This window comes from Phoenix dactylifera, chromosome 2 (genome assembly GCF_051530095.1).
Source record: "Phoenix dactylifera cultivar Ajwa chromosome 2, Ajwa_hap1_PhDact_Kaust_v1.1, whole genome shotgun sequence".
Taxonomy (NCBI): domain Eukaryota; kingdom Viridiplantae; phylum Streptophyta; class Magnoliopsida; order Arecales; family Arecaceae; genus Phoenix; species Phoenix dactylifera.
The window spans coordinates 57,681,209-57,700,167 of record NC_143191.1 but is presented as its reverse complement, the minus strand read 5'-3'; the positions used below and the strand labels follow the sequence as shown (position 1 = coordinate 57,700,167).

The 18,959-nt window shown below is 44.8% G+C and overlaps 2 protein-coding genes across 3 annotated transcripts; both read left to right on the top strand.

The window, feature by feature from the left end:
- The first annotated feature begins 1,983 nt into the window (after positions 1-1,983).
- Positions 1,984-6,214, top strand: LOC108510880 (putative disease resistance protein RGA4). The gene is made up of 5 exons (XM_089928558.1): positions 1,984-2,490; positions 2,681-4,588; positions 4,621-5,400; positions 5,547-6,054; positions 6,139-6,214. The coding sequence occupies exons 1-4, from the start codon at positions 2,143-2,145 to the stop codon at positions 6,018-6,020; spliced, it is 3,510 nt and encodes a 1,169-aa protein (XP_089784684.1). The 5' UTR covers positions 1,984-2,142; the 3' UTR covers positions 6,021-6,054; positions 6,139-6,214.
- Positions 6,215-6,353: 139 nt separating this feature from the next.
- LOC149768465 (uncharacterized) lies at positions 6,354-10,731 on the top strand. Of its 2 annotated transcripts, none has more exons than XM_089929300.1 (4): positions 6,354-6,475; positions 7,354-7,450; positions 7,805-7,830; positions 10,504-10,731. In XM_089929300.1, the coding sequence occupies exons 1-4, from the start codon at positions 6,375-6,377 to the stop codon at positions 10,703-10,705; spliced, it is 426 nt and encodes a 141-aa protein (XP_089785426.1). In that variant the 5' UTR covers positions 6,354-6,374; the 3' UTR covers positions 10,706-10,731. The 2 variants fall into 2 exon arrangements, with proteins under 2 accessions (XP_089785426.1, XP_089785425.1); XM_089929299.1 differs by having other exon boundaries at positions 6,375-6,475; positions 7,351-7,450.
- Positions 10,732-18,959: the final 8,228 nt, after the last annotated feature.

Here is an 18,959-nt window from a genome sequence, read left to right as displayed (position 1 = left end):
TGAGTTGTAGAAAATTTTTATAAGTAGCAGTTTCTGATAGATCCGAAGAAACTTTTATCAAAGTTTTTATTTCCACATAGAATCAAATATTAAAATGGTTAACTGATTCAAATCAAGTTATTTAGTTAACTGAAATTTATCACTTACCTTGGTGGTAAGAGTTTCCCACAACCATTATTCTACAAATTTTGCACTCAGAACTTTAGTACATGTACCTCGATCGCTTTCGATTCTGAGTAGATTTCTTCTCGACATAATTAATTATCATTAGGAATGTAAGTCGAAGTTGGTCAGCGGATGTGGTTCAAGTATTTATCATCCTGGGGCGTACTGTTCTTGATTTGCTGAATTTTTGCTTGTAATTGCTTAGGCAACCGGATTTCATGTAAATAGCTTCTCTTTCTTTATTTTTAATAAATTTAGGTGGCATGTCCTGCCTCCTTTTCATTAAAAAAAAAATAATCATCCTTCAAGAGAAACAAGAAATCAGCAAGAAGGACCAGTGATAGTTTATTCATCAACTTGCGCATATGATATTCCAAACACAATATGATAATCTTTAATTAGATGGGGAAAACCGCCACCAGCTGCGCTTGGTCCCACATGTCCATCGCCAACTAGTTTGACTTCATGGCGTACGTGATGCTTCTGTTTTCAGGCCAAGGCAACCCAACATCCTCTTCCTCTGTCTGTTTCTCTCCTCCTTAGTTTGGCCTGGTCAGAGAGAGAAGCAAACAGAAGCAACGAGCTAAGTTCAGCATCCTATCGAAGGCTATTTGTTGACCAACTTGCGGAGTTCAGCATCGCCATCATCCTCATCAGATCCGCAGATTGGATTTTTAGAGCAATTCAAGCAGCTGCAGAGGATGCTGCAGCGGATCCGAGCTGTCCTCCATGATGCAGAGGAGAGGGAAACAAGAGACAGTCGTCAAGCTCTGGTTGAAGGAGCTCGAGGACGTGGCTTATGATTTGGAGGACGTGATCGACAGGTGTTAGTACGAGGTTCTGCAAGCCCAGGTGGAGGAAAGAACTGCAAGGGAGGCTGGCCGCAAGAGAAAGCGAGAGCAGGAGGAGGAGGAGGTATGCTGCTTGAACTTTACTGATCCTGTATTATCAACCAAAGTTTCAATTCCAGATGGTATGGAAGATGAAATCAGGAAGAATAGGACGAGGTTTGATGAGATATCCAAGGACGGGGAAGCCCTCTGTTTGAGAGAAGGAGATGGGGAGGGAAGCGTTGATAACACTACGAACCCACCGCCAACAGGCCGCTTGGCGGATGAAACAAGTTCTTGCAGGCCAATGGAGCCCACTTACAAAAGAGATTCTGCAGCTGTCTTTATTTTTTTCTTTTATATTCAAAAGGGTAGTTGTACTTTTTTATTTTCTTTTTATCGCACTATGTGCGTGATCTAAATGTTTTTTTAATATGCCAATAAAGCAAGGGTCTCGAGTGAAGAAAGTCGAAAATTTTAGGGCCCCGGCCGCCCCATGATCGTCGAGAGTGCGAGTACTGGTTCGCTTACGTTGTGGTCTTTGGTGGTCTGGGAGGCAAGGCCACCAAGAAGCAAATCCAGCCGAACTTAAACCGCGGCTCGTGCAAATTGAACGCGGATCAAGCAAACCCACCAAATTGTTCGACTAGCAGCGCTCCCCATCTGGATTGCGTCGCACGTGCTGCTCCCCTTCTCGTACGCCTCCGCAGCGCCACCCTCAAGCTCCGTTTGTTAATCTCCGTCTAGTGTACCGGAAAAAAATAAAAAACTCCTGCCTCTAGACATTATTTTGGGCTTACAGGCATTTGGCGCGCACGATCTTCTGCAAAAAAATAAATAATGGCGCGATTATCAACTTGGCATCTATAAAATAGTTGACAGACATCGGCACCATGAGCAACTTGACATATATAAAATAGTATTGTAAATTTGTAATACTATTTTGGCACGATGATCGGAACAAGACAGGTAATGCGCCCTGTCAAAAGGCCGGAATCGCCGAAAGTGAAGTTGGTCTCTGCTATCTCCCCGTTTGACTTGACTCCGGTTCGATCTTTCTGAGGAGGCAAGGCGGAAAGCCAAGGCCCCTCTCCCTTTTTTGCCGTGTCTGATCCGAGCAGAGCAAGGAGGAAACCGAGGTTGTGCAATGGCGAGCGCTTTCCTCTCTTCCATCCTATCAAAAACCAGCCAAGTACTGGGCTTTGCTCAGAGATCGGCAGTCTCGCCGTCTTCGTCATCGGATCCACGCAGCAGTGTTTTGGAAGATCTGAAGGAGCTGAAGAGAACATTGGAGAGGATCCGAGCAGTGCTCCATGATGCGGAGGAGAGGGAGATACGAGACGAATCCGTCAAGCTCTGGTTGAGGGAGCTTAAAGAAGTGGCTTATGATGCAGACGACGTGCTGGACGAGTACCAGTACGAGGTACTCCGAGCCCAAGTGGAAGGCCGAGCTTCCCGCAAGAGGAAGCGAGTGGAAGGGGACGATGAGGAAGAGGTAAGTGCTTCTCTTTCCACCGTAGTGGTTTCAATTCCGGACGGCATGGGGGATACAAGCGTCTGAAAAAATAAGTATTATGTACCAAAAAAAAATATTTAAAGTATTTAAATCATCTAAAATTTAGGGGGTAAGGCTGGTTTATTTTAAAAAAATATTAAATCTTTTTATAAATTTAAAACTCCAACAGGTTTCAATTCCGGATGGCATGGGGGATAGAATCAGGAAGATCAGGAAGAGGTTCGATGAGATCTCGCATGATCGGGAAGGCCTCCATTTAAGAGAGGAAGATGGAGAGCGACGGGTCCTGGAAGCTCCGTACCCAGCACCAACCAGCCACATGGTGGATGAGAAGAGTATTTATGGAAGGGAATACGACAAGCAGAAAGTAATTGATTTGCTGTTTTCCGAGGACATGGAAAATGGTGTCTCCGTCATTCCGATTGTCGGCAAGGGAGGACTGGGAAAAACCACCATCGCTCAGCAGGTTTACAACAATCCCAAGGTAAAAGAATATTTTGATCTGAGTGGATGGGTTTGTGTATCTGTTGATTTCGATGTTGAAAGACTAACAAAGGCCATCATTGAGTCTCTTACTCGAAGTTCATGTGATCTTACACAACTAAGCACACTTCAAGATACTCTCAAGGAAAAGCTGAAGGGGAAGAGAGTCTTGCTCGTGCTCGACGATGTCTGGAATGAGCAACAAAGCCGTTGGGAGTCCTTAAGAAACCCCTTTGTTGGTGCAGAAACAGTAAGAATTATCGTGACCTGTAGGAATGATTCGGTCGCTGAGATCATGCAGACAGTGCGTCCTTATTATCCTTGCTGCTTGTCTCCTAAGCGGTCTTGGTCATTATTCAGACATTATGCATTCGGTGGTCGAGACCCTGAAGAACAACCACGCTTAGCAGATATCGGTAAGCAGATTGTCACAAAGTGTTCCGGTTTACCATTGGCTCTGAAATCAATAGGAAGCCTTCTCAGATGCAAGACAGATGAAGATAGCTGGATGGATGTCATGCAAAGTGATATATGGAAAGTCGACGAGAATAATGAGATTTTGCCAGCTCTTAGATTAAGCTATAGCCGCATGCCAGCACATCTTAAACCTTGTTTCATTTATTGTTCCATGTTTCCAAAGGATTCTAAGCTTGACAAAGCTGAATTAGTCCAATTGTGGATGGCGCAAGGTTACATCCAGACATCTGGAGGTGGAAGAAGATTGGAAGACATTGGCAATGAATACTTCAATGACTTGCAAAGAAGATCATTCTTTGATTGGAACAAGATTGGAAGAAGATTGGAAGACATTGGCAATGAATACTTCAATGACTTGCAAAGAAGATTATTCTGTTATAATGATACGTACACGATGCATGATATGATACATGATCTAGCAAAATCTATTGCAGAAAATGAGTGCTGGGCAATTGTGGATAAGAAGCTATTTGGTCTCCCCGATAAAGTTCGCCATTTGTACGTGAAAGATAAAGAGGAATTTGTGAAATCGCTGTGCCTGTATGATTTTAGCGCCTTACGGACCTTGTTAATAAGGCATTCTTGGTTTGGAATTTCAACAACAATCCTAGAAATAATCAAGAATTTGCCCCTACTAAGATGTTTACGGACTCTACATCTTGGGTGGGAAACGGAGGATGAGATTCCAGATTTACTCGGTAACCTGAAGCATCTGCGCTACTTACGTATCACATCCAACACAATTAAGAAGCTTCCTGAATCAATATGCCTCCTTTATCACATACAAATATTGATACTTGATTGCTGGAATCTTGCAGAGTTACCAGATGGCCTAGGCAACCTTACTAACCTCCGCCACCTACAAATTAGGAATCAGCAAATTCTCTACCTGCCACCGGGAATGGGAAAACTAACAAATCTTCAGCGCTTCCTTATATGTTGTAAAGTGCAAGGTTCGATAGGAGTGCTGAAGAACTTGGTGAACCTCGAAAGTCTCACCATCTCAGGGCTTAAGAACGTGGTCAACATAGAGGATGTTGGTCTTAAACATAAGCATAAACTTAACAAGTTGGTGCTACATTGGAATGCGCTCAACTGCATCAATGATCTGCATTATGAGAAGGATATGGCAGATTACCACATCTAGAAGCTTTTTCGGAGAAAAATAAGACATTGCATCTAGCAGTTTTTCCAGAGAAAAATAAGGATGTCCCAGCAGATGAAAAAAGGGAGAAAGCCATGCTTGAGTATCTCCAACCTCACGCCAACCTCAAAGAGTTGTCTGTACAAGGGTATGGTGGTTCCAAGTTTCCAGAATGGGTGGAAAATCTTATCTCCTTTAAATCACTTCAAGAAATCCGTATAATTAATTGTAAAAAAATACGTACTTTTCTTCTATACATTCATGACTCTCTTGGAAAATTGGATGCATCCATATCAAAATCTATGCTTGAGAGGATGTACATTTCTGGTTGCCAGCAACTCACATCCATGGCAGGGCTGCATCATCTCCACTCGCTTAAAGATCTGAAGATATACAATTGTCCTCAACTCCGACTCTTACCAGAGGAAAGATTGCCATCCAATCTTCAACATGTGCATTTTAAGGAGTGCCAGCAGTTGACATCACTGCCGAGGATGCAAAACCTTACTTCTCTCAAAAGATTAACCATAAGAAAATGTCCTCAACTACGGCTCTTATCAAAGGAAGAACTGCCATCCAATCTTCAAGGTCTGCATATTGAGGAGTGCCAACAGTTGACATCACTGTCAGGGCTGCAAAATCTTGCTTCTCTCATTAGATTAATTATACAAAATTGTCCTAAAGTTCAGATCATGGGAGAAGATCAGCTCTCATATGTGCCGAAATTTGTTGATTGCCCTAGATTGAGTAATTGGTGCCAAATACAAAGAATCAACTGCATTCAGGTATCTTCCATCCTAAATTTAAAATGCTCCAATTGATTACTTGAAGACTTACATGACCGTATATTCTCTAATTGTTTGTTTCAAAGCTTCCGTATGAAACTCATGCACCAACAGAGTTCACTGATTCTCTTTTGCTCATGTACCAGGTTGCTTCAGGCAACAAGATGACTATATCAAACAAATGGGAGAATATAATAAGTGGGTTTGATGATTTCACATCCGTTGAGCATCTTTGTTTCAGTAAATATTGGGAATTCTTTCTAGTAACAGGCTCCATACCCGTACTTAAAGAGTTGACCATATGGGGTTGCACGGATATCCCATCACTACAGTGCTTGCCTGAGCTCACATCTCTTCGACGCTTGGTCATAAAGGACTGTCCTACAATCCAGTTCCTGCCACATCGACTGCACCCATTCACGCTCGAGTCCTTGGTGGTTGATAGTTGTGAGGACCTAAGGTTTTTGATGTTGGCGCAACAAAACCGAGATGCATTTGAGGAGCTGCAGCTTGTGAATTGCCCCAAGCTTGAACAGGTGGAAGGGCTGAATAGGCTTTTCTTCCCAAAAATCTTAAGAATAGAACGATGCCCTCAACTCCGGCTTCCACAAGATGATTGACAACCATTTATTCCTCTACGTGTCGAAATTGCAGGTAGCTATACTTGCATTTTGGCTAATTGCCAAATTAATAATTGCACTGGCACCAACTGCTTTGTTTCTTTATCTGTCTTTGTAGAGGGAACAAGTGTTGGATTGTGTGATTGCAGCATGGGTTGTTGCAGCTCCCTTCTCAGAAATTCACGTGTCCAAATTGCAGGTAGCTATACTTGCATTTTGGCTAATTACCAAAATAATAATTGTACTAGCACCAACTACTCTATTTCTTTTTATGTCTTTGCAGAGGAAACAGAGAGCAAAGATTTGATCATGGAACCCCGGAGAAACAAGTGTTGGATTGTGTGATGATTGAGCATGCTAACAGTGTTGTATCTTCAATGTTTGATGCCGCAGATGATTGCAACAAAGGTCGTTGGAGGTCACAGTCCCTGGAACAAATCATTGCAGAACCATCGGTATGGATCAGCACAACCCTATTAAATCCATTCTTAATCTTTTAACTAAGGATTTAAGGCATGATTACTTATAAACCTGCACAGAGACCTACCTTATTAAGGGTCTGGATCATGAATTATCTATTTTTAAATAGCTTGTAAGAAAAATTATATATAGATATAGAAAATATATGGAAGTTATTAATATTGACATTTTAAACAATAAAGCTTTGAAAATATAATAAAGAATAAAATAATATATATTAATTTTCATTTTTTATCAAAGAGAAAAGGGTTTTTATACAAAAATAGAGAATATACATCCAATGATACTTAAAGATAGATAAAATAAACTATTTATTTAAAGCAATAATCATGTTGTAGACTAGTGGTTGAAGGCTTGCAATTCACACCAGAGAACGTTGACTTGAATCTTGGGTTATAAAATTTATTTTTTTATATTTTTTACCAAATACTAGGGTCTAGATTGGAAAAATATTTAAAATCAAAATCTATAAATGGATATCCAAATTTGGATCCGGATCTGATTAGATATCAAAATTTCTAATTTGGATACGGAAATGGTGTTGTCAGATTATATCGGACCTGTTTTTAGCCCTACTCTAAAGCTTGTGTGTCTTGAATATTGCTTCTTGAAGATGGAAGTCCAATCTCAATACTCCTTTTCCGACTTCCTGGGCAACCCTACAATGTTTTTCTAACTTTTTTTAATCTTGTCCCTTGTGTGAAGTTTTTTTCCCTAGTTGTTAGAAATTTTTTCTAGCTGCTTATTTTGAGTAAGAGCATATAATTAGTGAGATACAGAGATAAGCACATAACTAGAAAGAGAAGCTAATGAAGGGCATGATTCTAATTCTGCAATTTTACTGTTCCAGCAGGCAGACAACTATGTTGTATCTCCAATATCTGATGACACAACTGATAGCAACATGGGTCAATTCCTACAGCTTGGTACATAATAATGCAGAACCATCGGTATGGATTGGAGCAACCTATTAAATCAAGTTTGAACTTTTTTTAACTAATAAAGAATTTAAGTTTTTTATTCTTCTTTGTTTTGATACAGAATTGAACATATGCTGGCATGGCACACACATTGTGCCGGTAGGTGTCTAGCAAGGTTGATATCTAAATTCCTGTCAACATTAACTAAATTGTTGTCTATCTTCCTAGAATCTATAATGTTTTAAATACAAAATTAGTTTCTTCTCCAACTTGATTGTTTATTTCATGGAATTATCTTGGCATTAATTCTTTTTTATTTTTTTTGGGAAAATGATCTTGGCATCAATTCCTAAATAATCTTATAAGGTAGCACCTGTAATACAGTGGGTTCAGGCCAGAAGCATCTTCAGGTACGATTTCTCCATTATTGTGGTTGTCTTTGTTGAAAAGTAAGGTTTATAAAAAAAGAGTTGTAGCTTTTGATTGCTACTTGCTATGTTTTATAGCTTGCAAATTAATGATAATGCAGGCAATCTATTTTTTTGGTCATGATGCATATACAAGTGCATGCATGGACCTTAATTTTTACATGCTTATATAAAGGCCTGGAATTTTAAGCGTCCTTTGAACCCATTCATGACGAACTAGTAGTAGTTCAAAACACCACTAGTACCTAATCCAATCTGAGCAGCTAGTTGTTCATGGTAAGTGATAGAATCTACCAATCAATAATGTGATATGATATATTGATTTAGCCGAGTTTCACTAACTTAAGAACATTGTACAACCATGGTACGAATTCTCAATTATGAGCAATACACGAGTTTATTAGGATATGGAGAAACTTAAAAAAAATCAGAGATCACCCTAAATAAGAAGAATACTTGATGAATGAGATCCATAAAGCTGACTCAAAATAGTTGGGAGAAGGCTTGATGATAATGATGATTATGACATAAGCTTGCCAAGTTAAATACAATAACCAAAGCTACATGAATTTAGAACACATCAAAATTTGTTAACATGCATCTACAAGTATATATTTGACAAACTTAGTATTGGTCTTAGGGTGACTAACATTCTAGGTGTCAACTTGTCATGTGTGTGCATTGATCTTTTTTTTTTTTTTTCTTTCTAGCATTAGGATACCTAAATGACCAAGTTTGATTGAGGTGAGACTTGTCTTGCATTTATATCAACTAAACTTATGTAAGTACCAAGCCACTATTCAAGATTCCTGAACTACGGAAAGAACTTAAAAGAAGAAAACAAGACTGATACCAAGGACTATTAACCTTTCCACAATCCATGACAAACAAGATAGAAAGATAGATATATGATGCCCACATTAAATTGAAAAAAGATGCAATTCTGATTATAGGCAAAAACATCACAGATGAATGTTTTCTGATCTTAACCCGATCTAATTATTCCTGCAGATCATTCTGTTCTAGGAAGGACATAATGTGATTATTCTGCTTCTCTTATGAACGCGCAGGATGTTTGCTTAGTGGGTCCAACTCTGTAGCAAAATTTGTATTCTTCTTAGAACAAAATGAGATGCACCATTCTCCTAACATGGTTGCATAGATGCCATGAAGCTAGTGCCTCAGTTGCATATTAGATCTCACGTTGATTGGTCAAGGCATTCTATTTGTAAGAAGAAGCCATTTTAGTTTCGGAACAATTTTTAGAAACAAGATCTCATTTTTGAAGGATAGATAGATTCAGCAAGACTTGTCCCACATAAAATGTAGATGGACAAGAGATAAGAGAAACAACTTATTTCCCTTTTATCCATTTCATAATTTTAGCTTCAGCGTGACCTTTCTATAAGTTATATGATAGGACCTAACACATCCAGAATACTGCTAATTTTTTTCCTAGGCAACAGAGTACTACTAAATTCTTTTATGCATTTGCTCAAACTATTATATTTTTGGATTTAGAAGCCAACCCAAATCTTTTATAGTAGTTGTAGCTGAGACACAAGATGTGATCACAAAAACTTATTTTGATAATAAAAGGATCCAGTTTCTCATATATTCTATGATGTTTAAGCAGAATAATGTACCAGCAAACTCCAGCAATAAAGATAAGAGGATTAAACATGTGGTCAAATAAAAGGTTCTATATATAGCCAACTGATTTAGCTAAGTGGCTGTTTGATATAGCATGGTCTCAATTTTTGGTTACCCAAATATTAGATACAGTCACTACAAAATAGATCATATTTGATCAGGAGGGTCATAATCAAAATATGACCTGATGCTTCATGTCCTATACCACAAGACAGCCAAAGCAAATAAGATGAGCATCTCTTGGGAAAAAAATATTGAAATGGATGGATGTTAAATTGTAGAATAACATGAACTGTGTGCAGTGTTGGGTATGTAGATTTATCTAATGAGAAACATTGTTAAGAGTATCTACATAAACAATGCAAAGGCGCATAAGAAAACTAGGATAGCATGGTAAGAAGAGGAGCTAAGACAAGTTTGAAGTATCAATTGCTAAACAATCATACTATCGAGCACTTGCTCGGATAGCATCATCTCTTGCTATTTGGGCAAGAAGTCGGGAGTTCGATTCTGCTTGGAGTCAGCCCTCGAGGTTGTATAGGGTAAAAAGGTGGGGAGTTAGCCTCTACTTATTTCGGAAAAAAAAAACTAAATGGTCATGCCATGTAAGCAAAAATAAATGGAAGGCTCCAGTGATGTAAATGATAAAAATGAATGTCTTCTCTCAGAAATAAAAAAAAAAGAAACAAGTAAATGTATAAGATACCATCTAAAGTATGTGTGTTGGGGATATTGCTTCTTGAAGATGAAATTCTAGTCTCCATACCCTTTTCCTAACTTCCTGGGAAGCCCTTTAATGTTTCTCTAGCTGATTTTCTTTTTCTTTTTTTCTTGGAGTTTTCTTGTTGTTTTCTTATGACCAAAAAGTGAAAATTTCTCCAGGTGCTTATTTGGAGTAAAAGCACATAATTTGTTAGATACAAAGATAAGCACATAACTAGAAAGAGAAACCACTGAAGGGGTTATACCTATGGTTCTAATTCTGCAGTCTTCCATGTCCAGTGGGCAGACAAGGAGCTTTAGGCAATGTGAGAGGCTGTTGCTAAGAATCTACAATTACCTCCTCAAGAATGGATTGAAGCGAAGTCTTTCTTGGTGCAATGGTGCGAGTTATGCAAGGAATGGTTGGCAAATTCTTTACAGTTGTGTTATTGTTATGTTAGTTGTGTTGGATATTTGCATGAACTTTGGAGTTTTTAAGTAAATCTAAATCCCTAGGAGTCTATATAACTTTATGATCTTACAATACTAGAGTATGGCATCCATGATGCATGTGGTCTCGCATATGCGGAAACATGGAGATTTGTAATCGCACCCAACTGTAGAGTTTGCAGAACTCTGACCTTCTATATTTAGTTGCTGTAAAACCTAATGTATCTGTGGAGGTTTCTGAGATGGGAATTTATCTATCGTGCTGCAACTGCCTCTAAGCAAAACAAAGGAGCTTGAAAGCTTATATGATGTGCTGCACTCAGTGCATCCTGAAGGTATGAGGATAAACCATTATGGAGACTCACAGACCGAACATACTCAATGAGATCCTTTTATCATTTCATTAACAGTGGTGGTGTTCTCTGCCCATATTAATAGTGCCATGTGGAAAGTGAATGCACCTAAAAAATCAAAATCTTTTGTTTGTTGGCGCTCAAAAATTGATCACATGCAGTAGACGTTTTAAGAAGATAGGGATGGCAAGATTCTTACTAGTGTTCCCGCTATGGTGTAGACATTTGCTCCTGCATTGCTCTTACAGCAAGAGTATCTGGTTCGTGGTCAAGATTTGTCGGAAAATTAAAGATCATCCTCGATCCTTACTTTTCTTGTGGATGCCATGTAGATCGATGAGAATCAAAAATGATGCTTCAGGAGAGGATGGGATCAGTAGTCTTGACCATTTATTGGAATTTATGGAATGAACAAAATGCAACAATTTTCCTGAAGAGAAGCCATCCTGTGACTCAGGCTCTCAGGAATGCAGTGGTGGATTCATGGATTGGGTCGCCTTATGTTTGTCAGTAGAATCCAACGTGAACGGCAACATTCGCCGCCTCTTGAGTTGTGAAGATTCTCTAATTTTCTCCAAACCTTTGTTGGTATTATCTGAATTTTACTCACCCTAGTTATATAGAGTTCAGTACAATCTCAATAAAAACAAGCCAACATCCACTAGTAGAAGTATACCTCCAATATCTGATACTTGGTAGCCAAAATCTGCAGACCATACTCCTCTCCTGGCCATTCCCACATCTCACTACAACCATTCGAACACCAGGCAATTAAAAAAAAATGTACAAAAAGTCGCTTCCTTTAGCACTTAAGAGTAATTATAGGAAAATGAGAAAATATGCACAATCTAAAATTTAAGAAAGTATCATGACATGATGGATCATGGGCTTCTCAAGTCGGTGAATACAATGCAACTCAATTGACCAAAATCGTTTCTTCTTTCTGATGTTCAGTCCCTCAACGGGAAACAAACGAAACCCCTATCGCCTCTCGAAAAAATGAGACTTTAATTCCTTTCGCATCCCAAATTACAGGCTTTGATCAACGAAAGAAGATCCAGCATTGGCAACCTCAAGCTCACAATTTTTCCCACGGATCCAACTCTAATATAAGTAACCCGATCCATAGCTATTACAGGGTAAAAGAACTGATCCTGTCCATCATCCGACAAATCTAAACGCATTCCATCCCTTCTAACCGTACAAAGCAAGCGACGGGAGCCGTGCAACGCGATAGCAGCAGAAACTCTTCTTCCTTTATCTGGTTCCAGTCGAGTAATGCGAATCACCTCCGGTAGCTGCGAATTATTTATTTGTTGATACCAAATTGGGGAGTCGGAGAGGAGAGCAACAAGCCCAAATTGGGGAGTCGGAGAGGAGAGCAACAAGCAGATGACAAGAGGAGGTGAAGAAAGTACTATTGATTAGAAATATTTTTTTCGCATGCCTTGGACAGAACCCCAAGGGTGCTTTTATAGAGGAAATTAAACCAGAAACCGGTCTTGTAATACCGGGGGTGCACACAGCATTACAAAACAACGGCTGGAAAGTGATCAGCTGGAAATGAAAAGGTGACAAGACATAATAATACAGGTGATAAGACCTAGAGGTCAAAAGTAAGGAGTGACATAAAGTTGTCGGTGAATGATTTCTTCACGGGATGCCAAAAGTGACATAAAGCTGTCGGTGAATGATTTCTTCACGGGATGCCTTTTATCCTGAGTTTGATGTGACCACTTCTTTTCCTTTGCCTGATTTTGGGACAGATTTTGCTGCTCCCTTTTGTCCAGGTCTTCTAGTAAGAATTGTTTGCCATATTTCTTCCATTGGAGTAGGTGTATTCTGAACTTCTAGATCTGTATTTGGATCTTGTGCCTCTCCTGCTAAGCAATCATAAGTATTGCCTGTATTTTCAGGAGTATCTAATGAAGAGTGTTGTGACGAGGCAGATTTCATAGATTTGTCATCAAATGCCTCCAAGAACTCTTTCTTTATTTTTTTCCAGGCATTTTGCCTTTACCTCTTCTTCAGATATATTAGGATATCTTCTGCTTAATTTATGTTTCATGGACATAAATAAATTATCATCATTAGTGCTGGATTGTTGAGGGGATCCAAACACTTTCTTCTCCTTATAAGCACAAATATTTTCTTTGATGGTACTTATTATACCATCTAGCTTATCCTTGGGCATTCCTACCCACCATTTGTAGAGAGCATTTCTTTTTAGAACTGGAATATTATCGGAGTCAAATCCAGTGGATAGTGTCCATTTCCAGATCCATGGAATTCTGTTCTCTATGAAATACATCATAGGGCAAGTCCCAGTGCATATCTGATCATCGGTCATTTTATTAATGACTGGATGATTATCTACCCATTCTTCAAAGAGACTGAATAATTCTTTAGGTAATATTTTTATATCAGGGCCGAAGAAAGTCCACCATTTGCTAAACCAACCCAGAACGGGTTTGGTCAAGACATCAGGATGTACCTGCATAAACCAAGAGTGTTTTCTCTTGGGATTTTCATAGAAAAATAAGTTAGTAAAAGCCTCGACGTAGTCCCAGTAGGTTGCCATGATTTCATAACCATATTTGGTTATCATAATTGGTCTGTTGGGATCCAATCCCCATTCTTGTGGCTGCATGATCCTACAAATAGTACATTTACTATAATTAATGTAATTATTTATATTATTATTATGGAAATTGTGATTAATTTCCACAGATTCAGTGAGAAGCAATAATTTCTCCATCATCTGTCTGTCCTTATCTTGCATGGATGGATATCCTTGTTCATCAAAATATTTTTGACGGATGCACCATGGGTCTTCCATTTGTTCAATATCACTTGGACTCAGGTACATTATAATAGTCTCGCAACTATTTTGCAAGAATGAGGTGTCAATAGTACTTTCTTGAAGCACCTCTTTCATTGTTGGTTTAGATGATGATGATGAAGAAGAGAGATTTTCTCTTGCAGCATTTTGCTGTTCAACCTGCTTTTGTTTTTGTTGCCCCAAGTAGGTTGCTAGGTCCACCATTTGTGGTACCCTTTCTGGCTGTCGATGAAACAAGAAATTCGCTGTATTCATGGGAAGTGCATTGGCACTGCGTCCCCTGATTCCTCGAGAAGAATTTCTTCCTCCAGCATATGTTCCTCTAAGAGGAATCATCCCTGCAAAAATTCATGTGTTAGGAAGTCTGGAAGAGAATTTTCTTCATATTTAATATATTCAATTTTAAAATCAAAAACAGACAAGTGTGCCTGCCATCCAGCAAAGATTTGCTTGGATACTAAATTTTTTATGTCTTTTTCTATGATCTGTTTTGCAGCTGTGCAGTCTATCCTCAACAAGAATTGTTGATTTAACAGATCACTTTGGAATTTTAAAATACATTTTACTATTGAAAGCATTTCTTTCTTAATAGTAGATGTTGCTGGGGGTCCAAACCGAGAACGATTGGCACAGCGGTGTGAACGGGGTTCCCTTTGAATTGCTTTGGTTGCGCTCCGCCCTCCGCCGGAAAACCTGCAAGCAAGCCCCGCACCACCTCCAGGGTAGTGGGGGCCCTCCGACGATCAAGTCAGGGGAGATCGAAGGAGAAGGAGAAGGAGAGGTAGCAGGTAAGATGATACTCTGGAAAATCTTTCTTCCCCTCCCCTTCCCCCCCAGCCGCATATATATCAGGCTGGGGGGTTTTTTTGGGGATTGGTCATCGTGTGGCACGATGGGGTTGCCACTGACATGGTCGTTACAGGGCGTCGTGGGGCAGCGCCGGGTACGGCCATGGCAGGGCGTAGTGGAGCTCCGCTTTGTACGGCTGTTACAGGGGATTGTGGGGCAGCGCCGGATACGGCCGTTGCAGGGAGTAGTGGAGCAGGGGGCCGCGGCGTGCCTCAGGGGAACAGTCTGTTGTTGTCAAGAGATTGCCGACTTGGGGTCGGATTGCTGGATCAAGGGGCACCCGACTCGGGGTCGGGCTGCGGAGCCGAAGATATCCGACCCGAGGTCGGATTGCTGGATCAAGGGGCACCCGACTCGGGGTCGGGCTGCGGAGCCGAAGATATCCGACCCGAGGTCGGATTGCTGGATCAAGGGGCAGCCGACCCGGGGTCGGGCTGCGGAGCCGAAGATATCCGACCCGGGGTCGGATTGCTGGACCAAGGGGCAGCCGACTCGGGGTCGGGCTGCGGAGCCGAAGATATCCGACCCGGGGTCGGATTGCTGGACCAAGGGGCAGCCGACTCGGGGTTGGGCTGCGGAGCCGAAGATATCCGACCCGAGGTCGGATTGCTGGATCAAGGGGCAGCCGACTCGGGGTCGGGCTGCGGAGCCGAAGATATCCGACCCGAGGTCGGATTGCTGGATCAAGGGGCAGCCGTAGTCTTCCTGGGCGCGCGTGCCGGTCACGTGGGGCATGGTGGCTAAGTTCCCCCGTAACAGTAGCCCCCCACTTCCGAGCCTGGAACCAGGAGGGGAACGGGTGAAGGGAGTGATGCTTCGAGATTGCCGCCATCCCTCGGAAAGGCGCGCGCGCTCCGAGCTCCCCGCCTTCTTTATGGCGTATGGCGGTTGTCGCTGATCTGGCGGTCTGCGGATTTCGGCGGACATCCTTCCTTAATGGCGTCGATTCGCCTTTGGGGCGCGAACGATCCTTCGGTAGCCAGGCGTCCTCTGGCGTCACCGAGGCGTCACCCGCCTTTCTGCCTATTTAACCGGGGGCCCTCCCCCGTCCGCCTTTCTCTTCACAGGCATCCTCGAGTTTCTCCCTTGTGCTGCTGCCGTTGCCGTCGGACTGTTCGTTCGCTCCTCCTTTGACGCTCTCGGAGCCGTTCTTCCTTCCCTTCGCGGACGCGCTCGTCGTTCCCGACCCAGGGGTTCCTCCAAGTTGACTCTCTGTACTTTTCTTTGTTCTTTTCTTTGTATGTTGGCGTTTTGCCACGTTGTATGGGTCTCGACCCTGATGCAACGAAAGTTAATGCAAACAAAGTGTTTCCTCATTTCACTTTCGTCCTTCCTCTTTTTAACTCCTGGTAGCGCCTTGCCGACTCTTGACTCTTGAAGTTCTTCCGGCGCTAGGCCAGGCATCCGAGGGTTAGGCCTCAGGAAATTCTTCCGGCGCTAGGCCAGGCATCCGAGGGTTAGGCCTCAGGAAATTCTTCCGGCGCTAGGCCAGGCATCCGAGGGTTAGGCCTCAGGAAATTCTTCCGGCGCTAGGCCGGGCATCCGAGGGTTAGGCCTCAGGAAATTCTTCCGGCGCTAGGCCGGGCATCCGAGGGTTAGGCCTCAAGAAATTCTTCCGGCGCTAGGCCGGGCATCCGAGGGTTAGGCCTCAGGAAATTCTTCCGGCGCTAGGCCGGGCATCCGAGGGTTAGGCCTCAGGAAATTCTTCCGGCGCTAGGCCAGGCATCCGAGGGTTAGGCCTCAGGAAATTCTTCTCGTTGGTCGGCCAAGGCTGGCGCAAGCCGAGGCGACCGGTCGGGGCTTCAGGCTAGTCTGCTCCCGGGATGATCATCGGGTTAGCCTGGCATCCGAGGACCGAGCCTCGGAGAATTCCGCTCGTTGGTCGGCCAAGGCTGGCGCAAGCCGAGGCGACCGGTCGGGGCTTCAGGCTAGTCTGCTCCCGGGATGATCATCGGGTTAGCCTGGCATCCGAGGACCGAGCCTCAGGGAATTCCGCTCGTTGGTCGGCCAAGGCTGGCGCAAGCCGAGGCGACCGGTCGGGGCTTCAGGCTAGTCTGCTCCAGGGATGGTCATCGGGTTAGCCTGGCATCCGAGGACCGAGCCTCGGAGAATTCCGCTCGTTGGTCGGCCAAGGCTGGCGCAAGCCGAGGCGACCGGTCGGGGCTTCAGGCTAGTCTGCTCCCGGGATGATCATCGGGTTAGCCTGGCATCCGAGGACCGAGCCTCGGGAAATTCCGCTCGTTGGTCGGCCAAGGCTGGCGCAAGCCGAGGCGACCGGTCGGGGCTTCAGGCTAGTCTGCTCCCGGGATGATCATCGGGTTAGCCTGGCATCCGAGGGCCGAGCCTCGGGGAATTCCGCTCGTTGGTCGGCCAAGGCTGGCGCAAGCCGAGGCGACCGGTCGGGGCTTCAGGCTAGTCTGCTCCCGGGATGATCATCGGGTTAGCCTGGCATCCGAGGGCCGAGCCTCGGGGAATTCCGCTCGTTGGTCGGCCAAGGCTGGCGCAAGCCGAGGCGACCGGTCGGGGCTTCAGGCTAGTCTGCTCCCGGGATGATCATCGGGTTAGCCTGGCATCCCCTGTAACAGCCGTACAAAGCGGAGCTCCACTACGCCCTGCCATGGCCGTACCCGGCGCTGCCCCACGACGCCCTGTAACGACCATGTCAGTGGCAACCCCATCGTGCCACACGATGACCAATCCCCAAAAAAACCCCCCAGCCTGATATATATGCGGCTGGGGGGAAGGGGAGGGTAAGCAAGATTTTCCAGAGTATCATCTTACCTGCTACCTCTCCTTCTCCTTCGATCTTCCCTAACTTGATCGTCGGAGGGCCCCCACCACCCCGGTGGTGGTGCGAGGCTTGCTTGCAGGTTTCCCAGCGGAAGGTGGAGCGCAACCGAAGCAATTCCAAGGGAACCCCGTTCACACCGCTGTGCCAATCGTTCTCGGTTTGGACCCCCAGCAACAGTTGGCGCTAGAAGAAGGGCACGGATCTCAGAGCGATCGTAATGGCACGGCGAGGTGGTCGTGGAGCTTCCAATGCTCCCGGTCGCGGGGCCTCTCGCGCCTCTGGCCGGGAGGCCGCTGCATCTCCAACACACTCTCAGCAACACTCCACCGCCCCACCGCCCATTCAGACGGTCGAAGCCGCCCAGTTCGACCAGCTAACCCAGCAGGTTCGCACCCTCGCGGAGGCGGTGCAGAATCTGCAGGGTGCGATGTCCCGGGCGCCGCAGCGGGCTCGGGAGCCGCCGCTGCCTGAGCGTTCGCCTGTCCTCCTCAACCCGCGCTCCTTCCTCTCCCATGGGGAGGAGCGCCGGCGCGAGGAGGATTCTCGAGCACGCTCCATTCTGCCGGGACCTTCCCACCGGAGCTGCGCGGGGTACGAGAGGCGGGCCCGGGCGCGTTCCCAGACCCCCCAGCCCTCGAGGAACCCGCGCTCTAGTCGGTCCCCCTCTCGCCGCTCCTTGTCTCCCACCCACCGGTCGCGCTCCCTGGACCGGCGGGTGGACGATCTCCACCGACAACTCCAGGTCCTGAAGGGCCATTCCAAAGATCCCTTCGCCGACTTAGAGATCTCCTCCCAGCCGGCGCTTGCCTCGAGGATCCTGCGGACCCCGAATCCGCCGGGGTTCAAAATGCCGGCGATCGAGCCCTATGACGGGGCGGCGGACCCGCGGGATCACGTCGAGAGTTTCAGGACCCTTATGCTCCTTCACGGAGCATCAGATCCCCTTCTCTGCAAGGGTTTCCCGGCAACCCTCCGTGGCCCGGCAAGGGCGTGGTTCGCCGGGCTGGAGGCTGACTCAATCCGGTCCTTCGACCAGTTCACCCGCCTCTTCATCACTCATTTCGCCGTCAGTAGCCGGCGGCGACTGGTCTCCGACTCCCTCTTTGATGTCCGGCAAAACGAGGGAGAAAGCCTGCGGGATTATCTTACCCGCTTCAACAGGGCTACGCTGGAGGTCCGGAACCTGAGTCAGGAGGTAGCTCTTTCAGCCCTGAAGCGTGGCTTCCGGAAGGGCAGACTCACCTTCTCCCTGGACAAACGCCTGCCGCGGAGCTTCCCAGAGCTGTTGTCCCGGGCGAACCAGTATGCGGACGCCGAGGAGGCGGCCGCCCACCGGAGCAAGGAGGCCGTCGAGATCCCTCCAAAGCTTGGGAAGAAAAGGCGGAAAGAGGCACGCCAGAGGAGGAGCCCGACGCCCCAGCGTCGGCGCAGAAGCCCGTCGCCGGCGAAGAACCACGGCGCCCCACGCCCT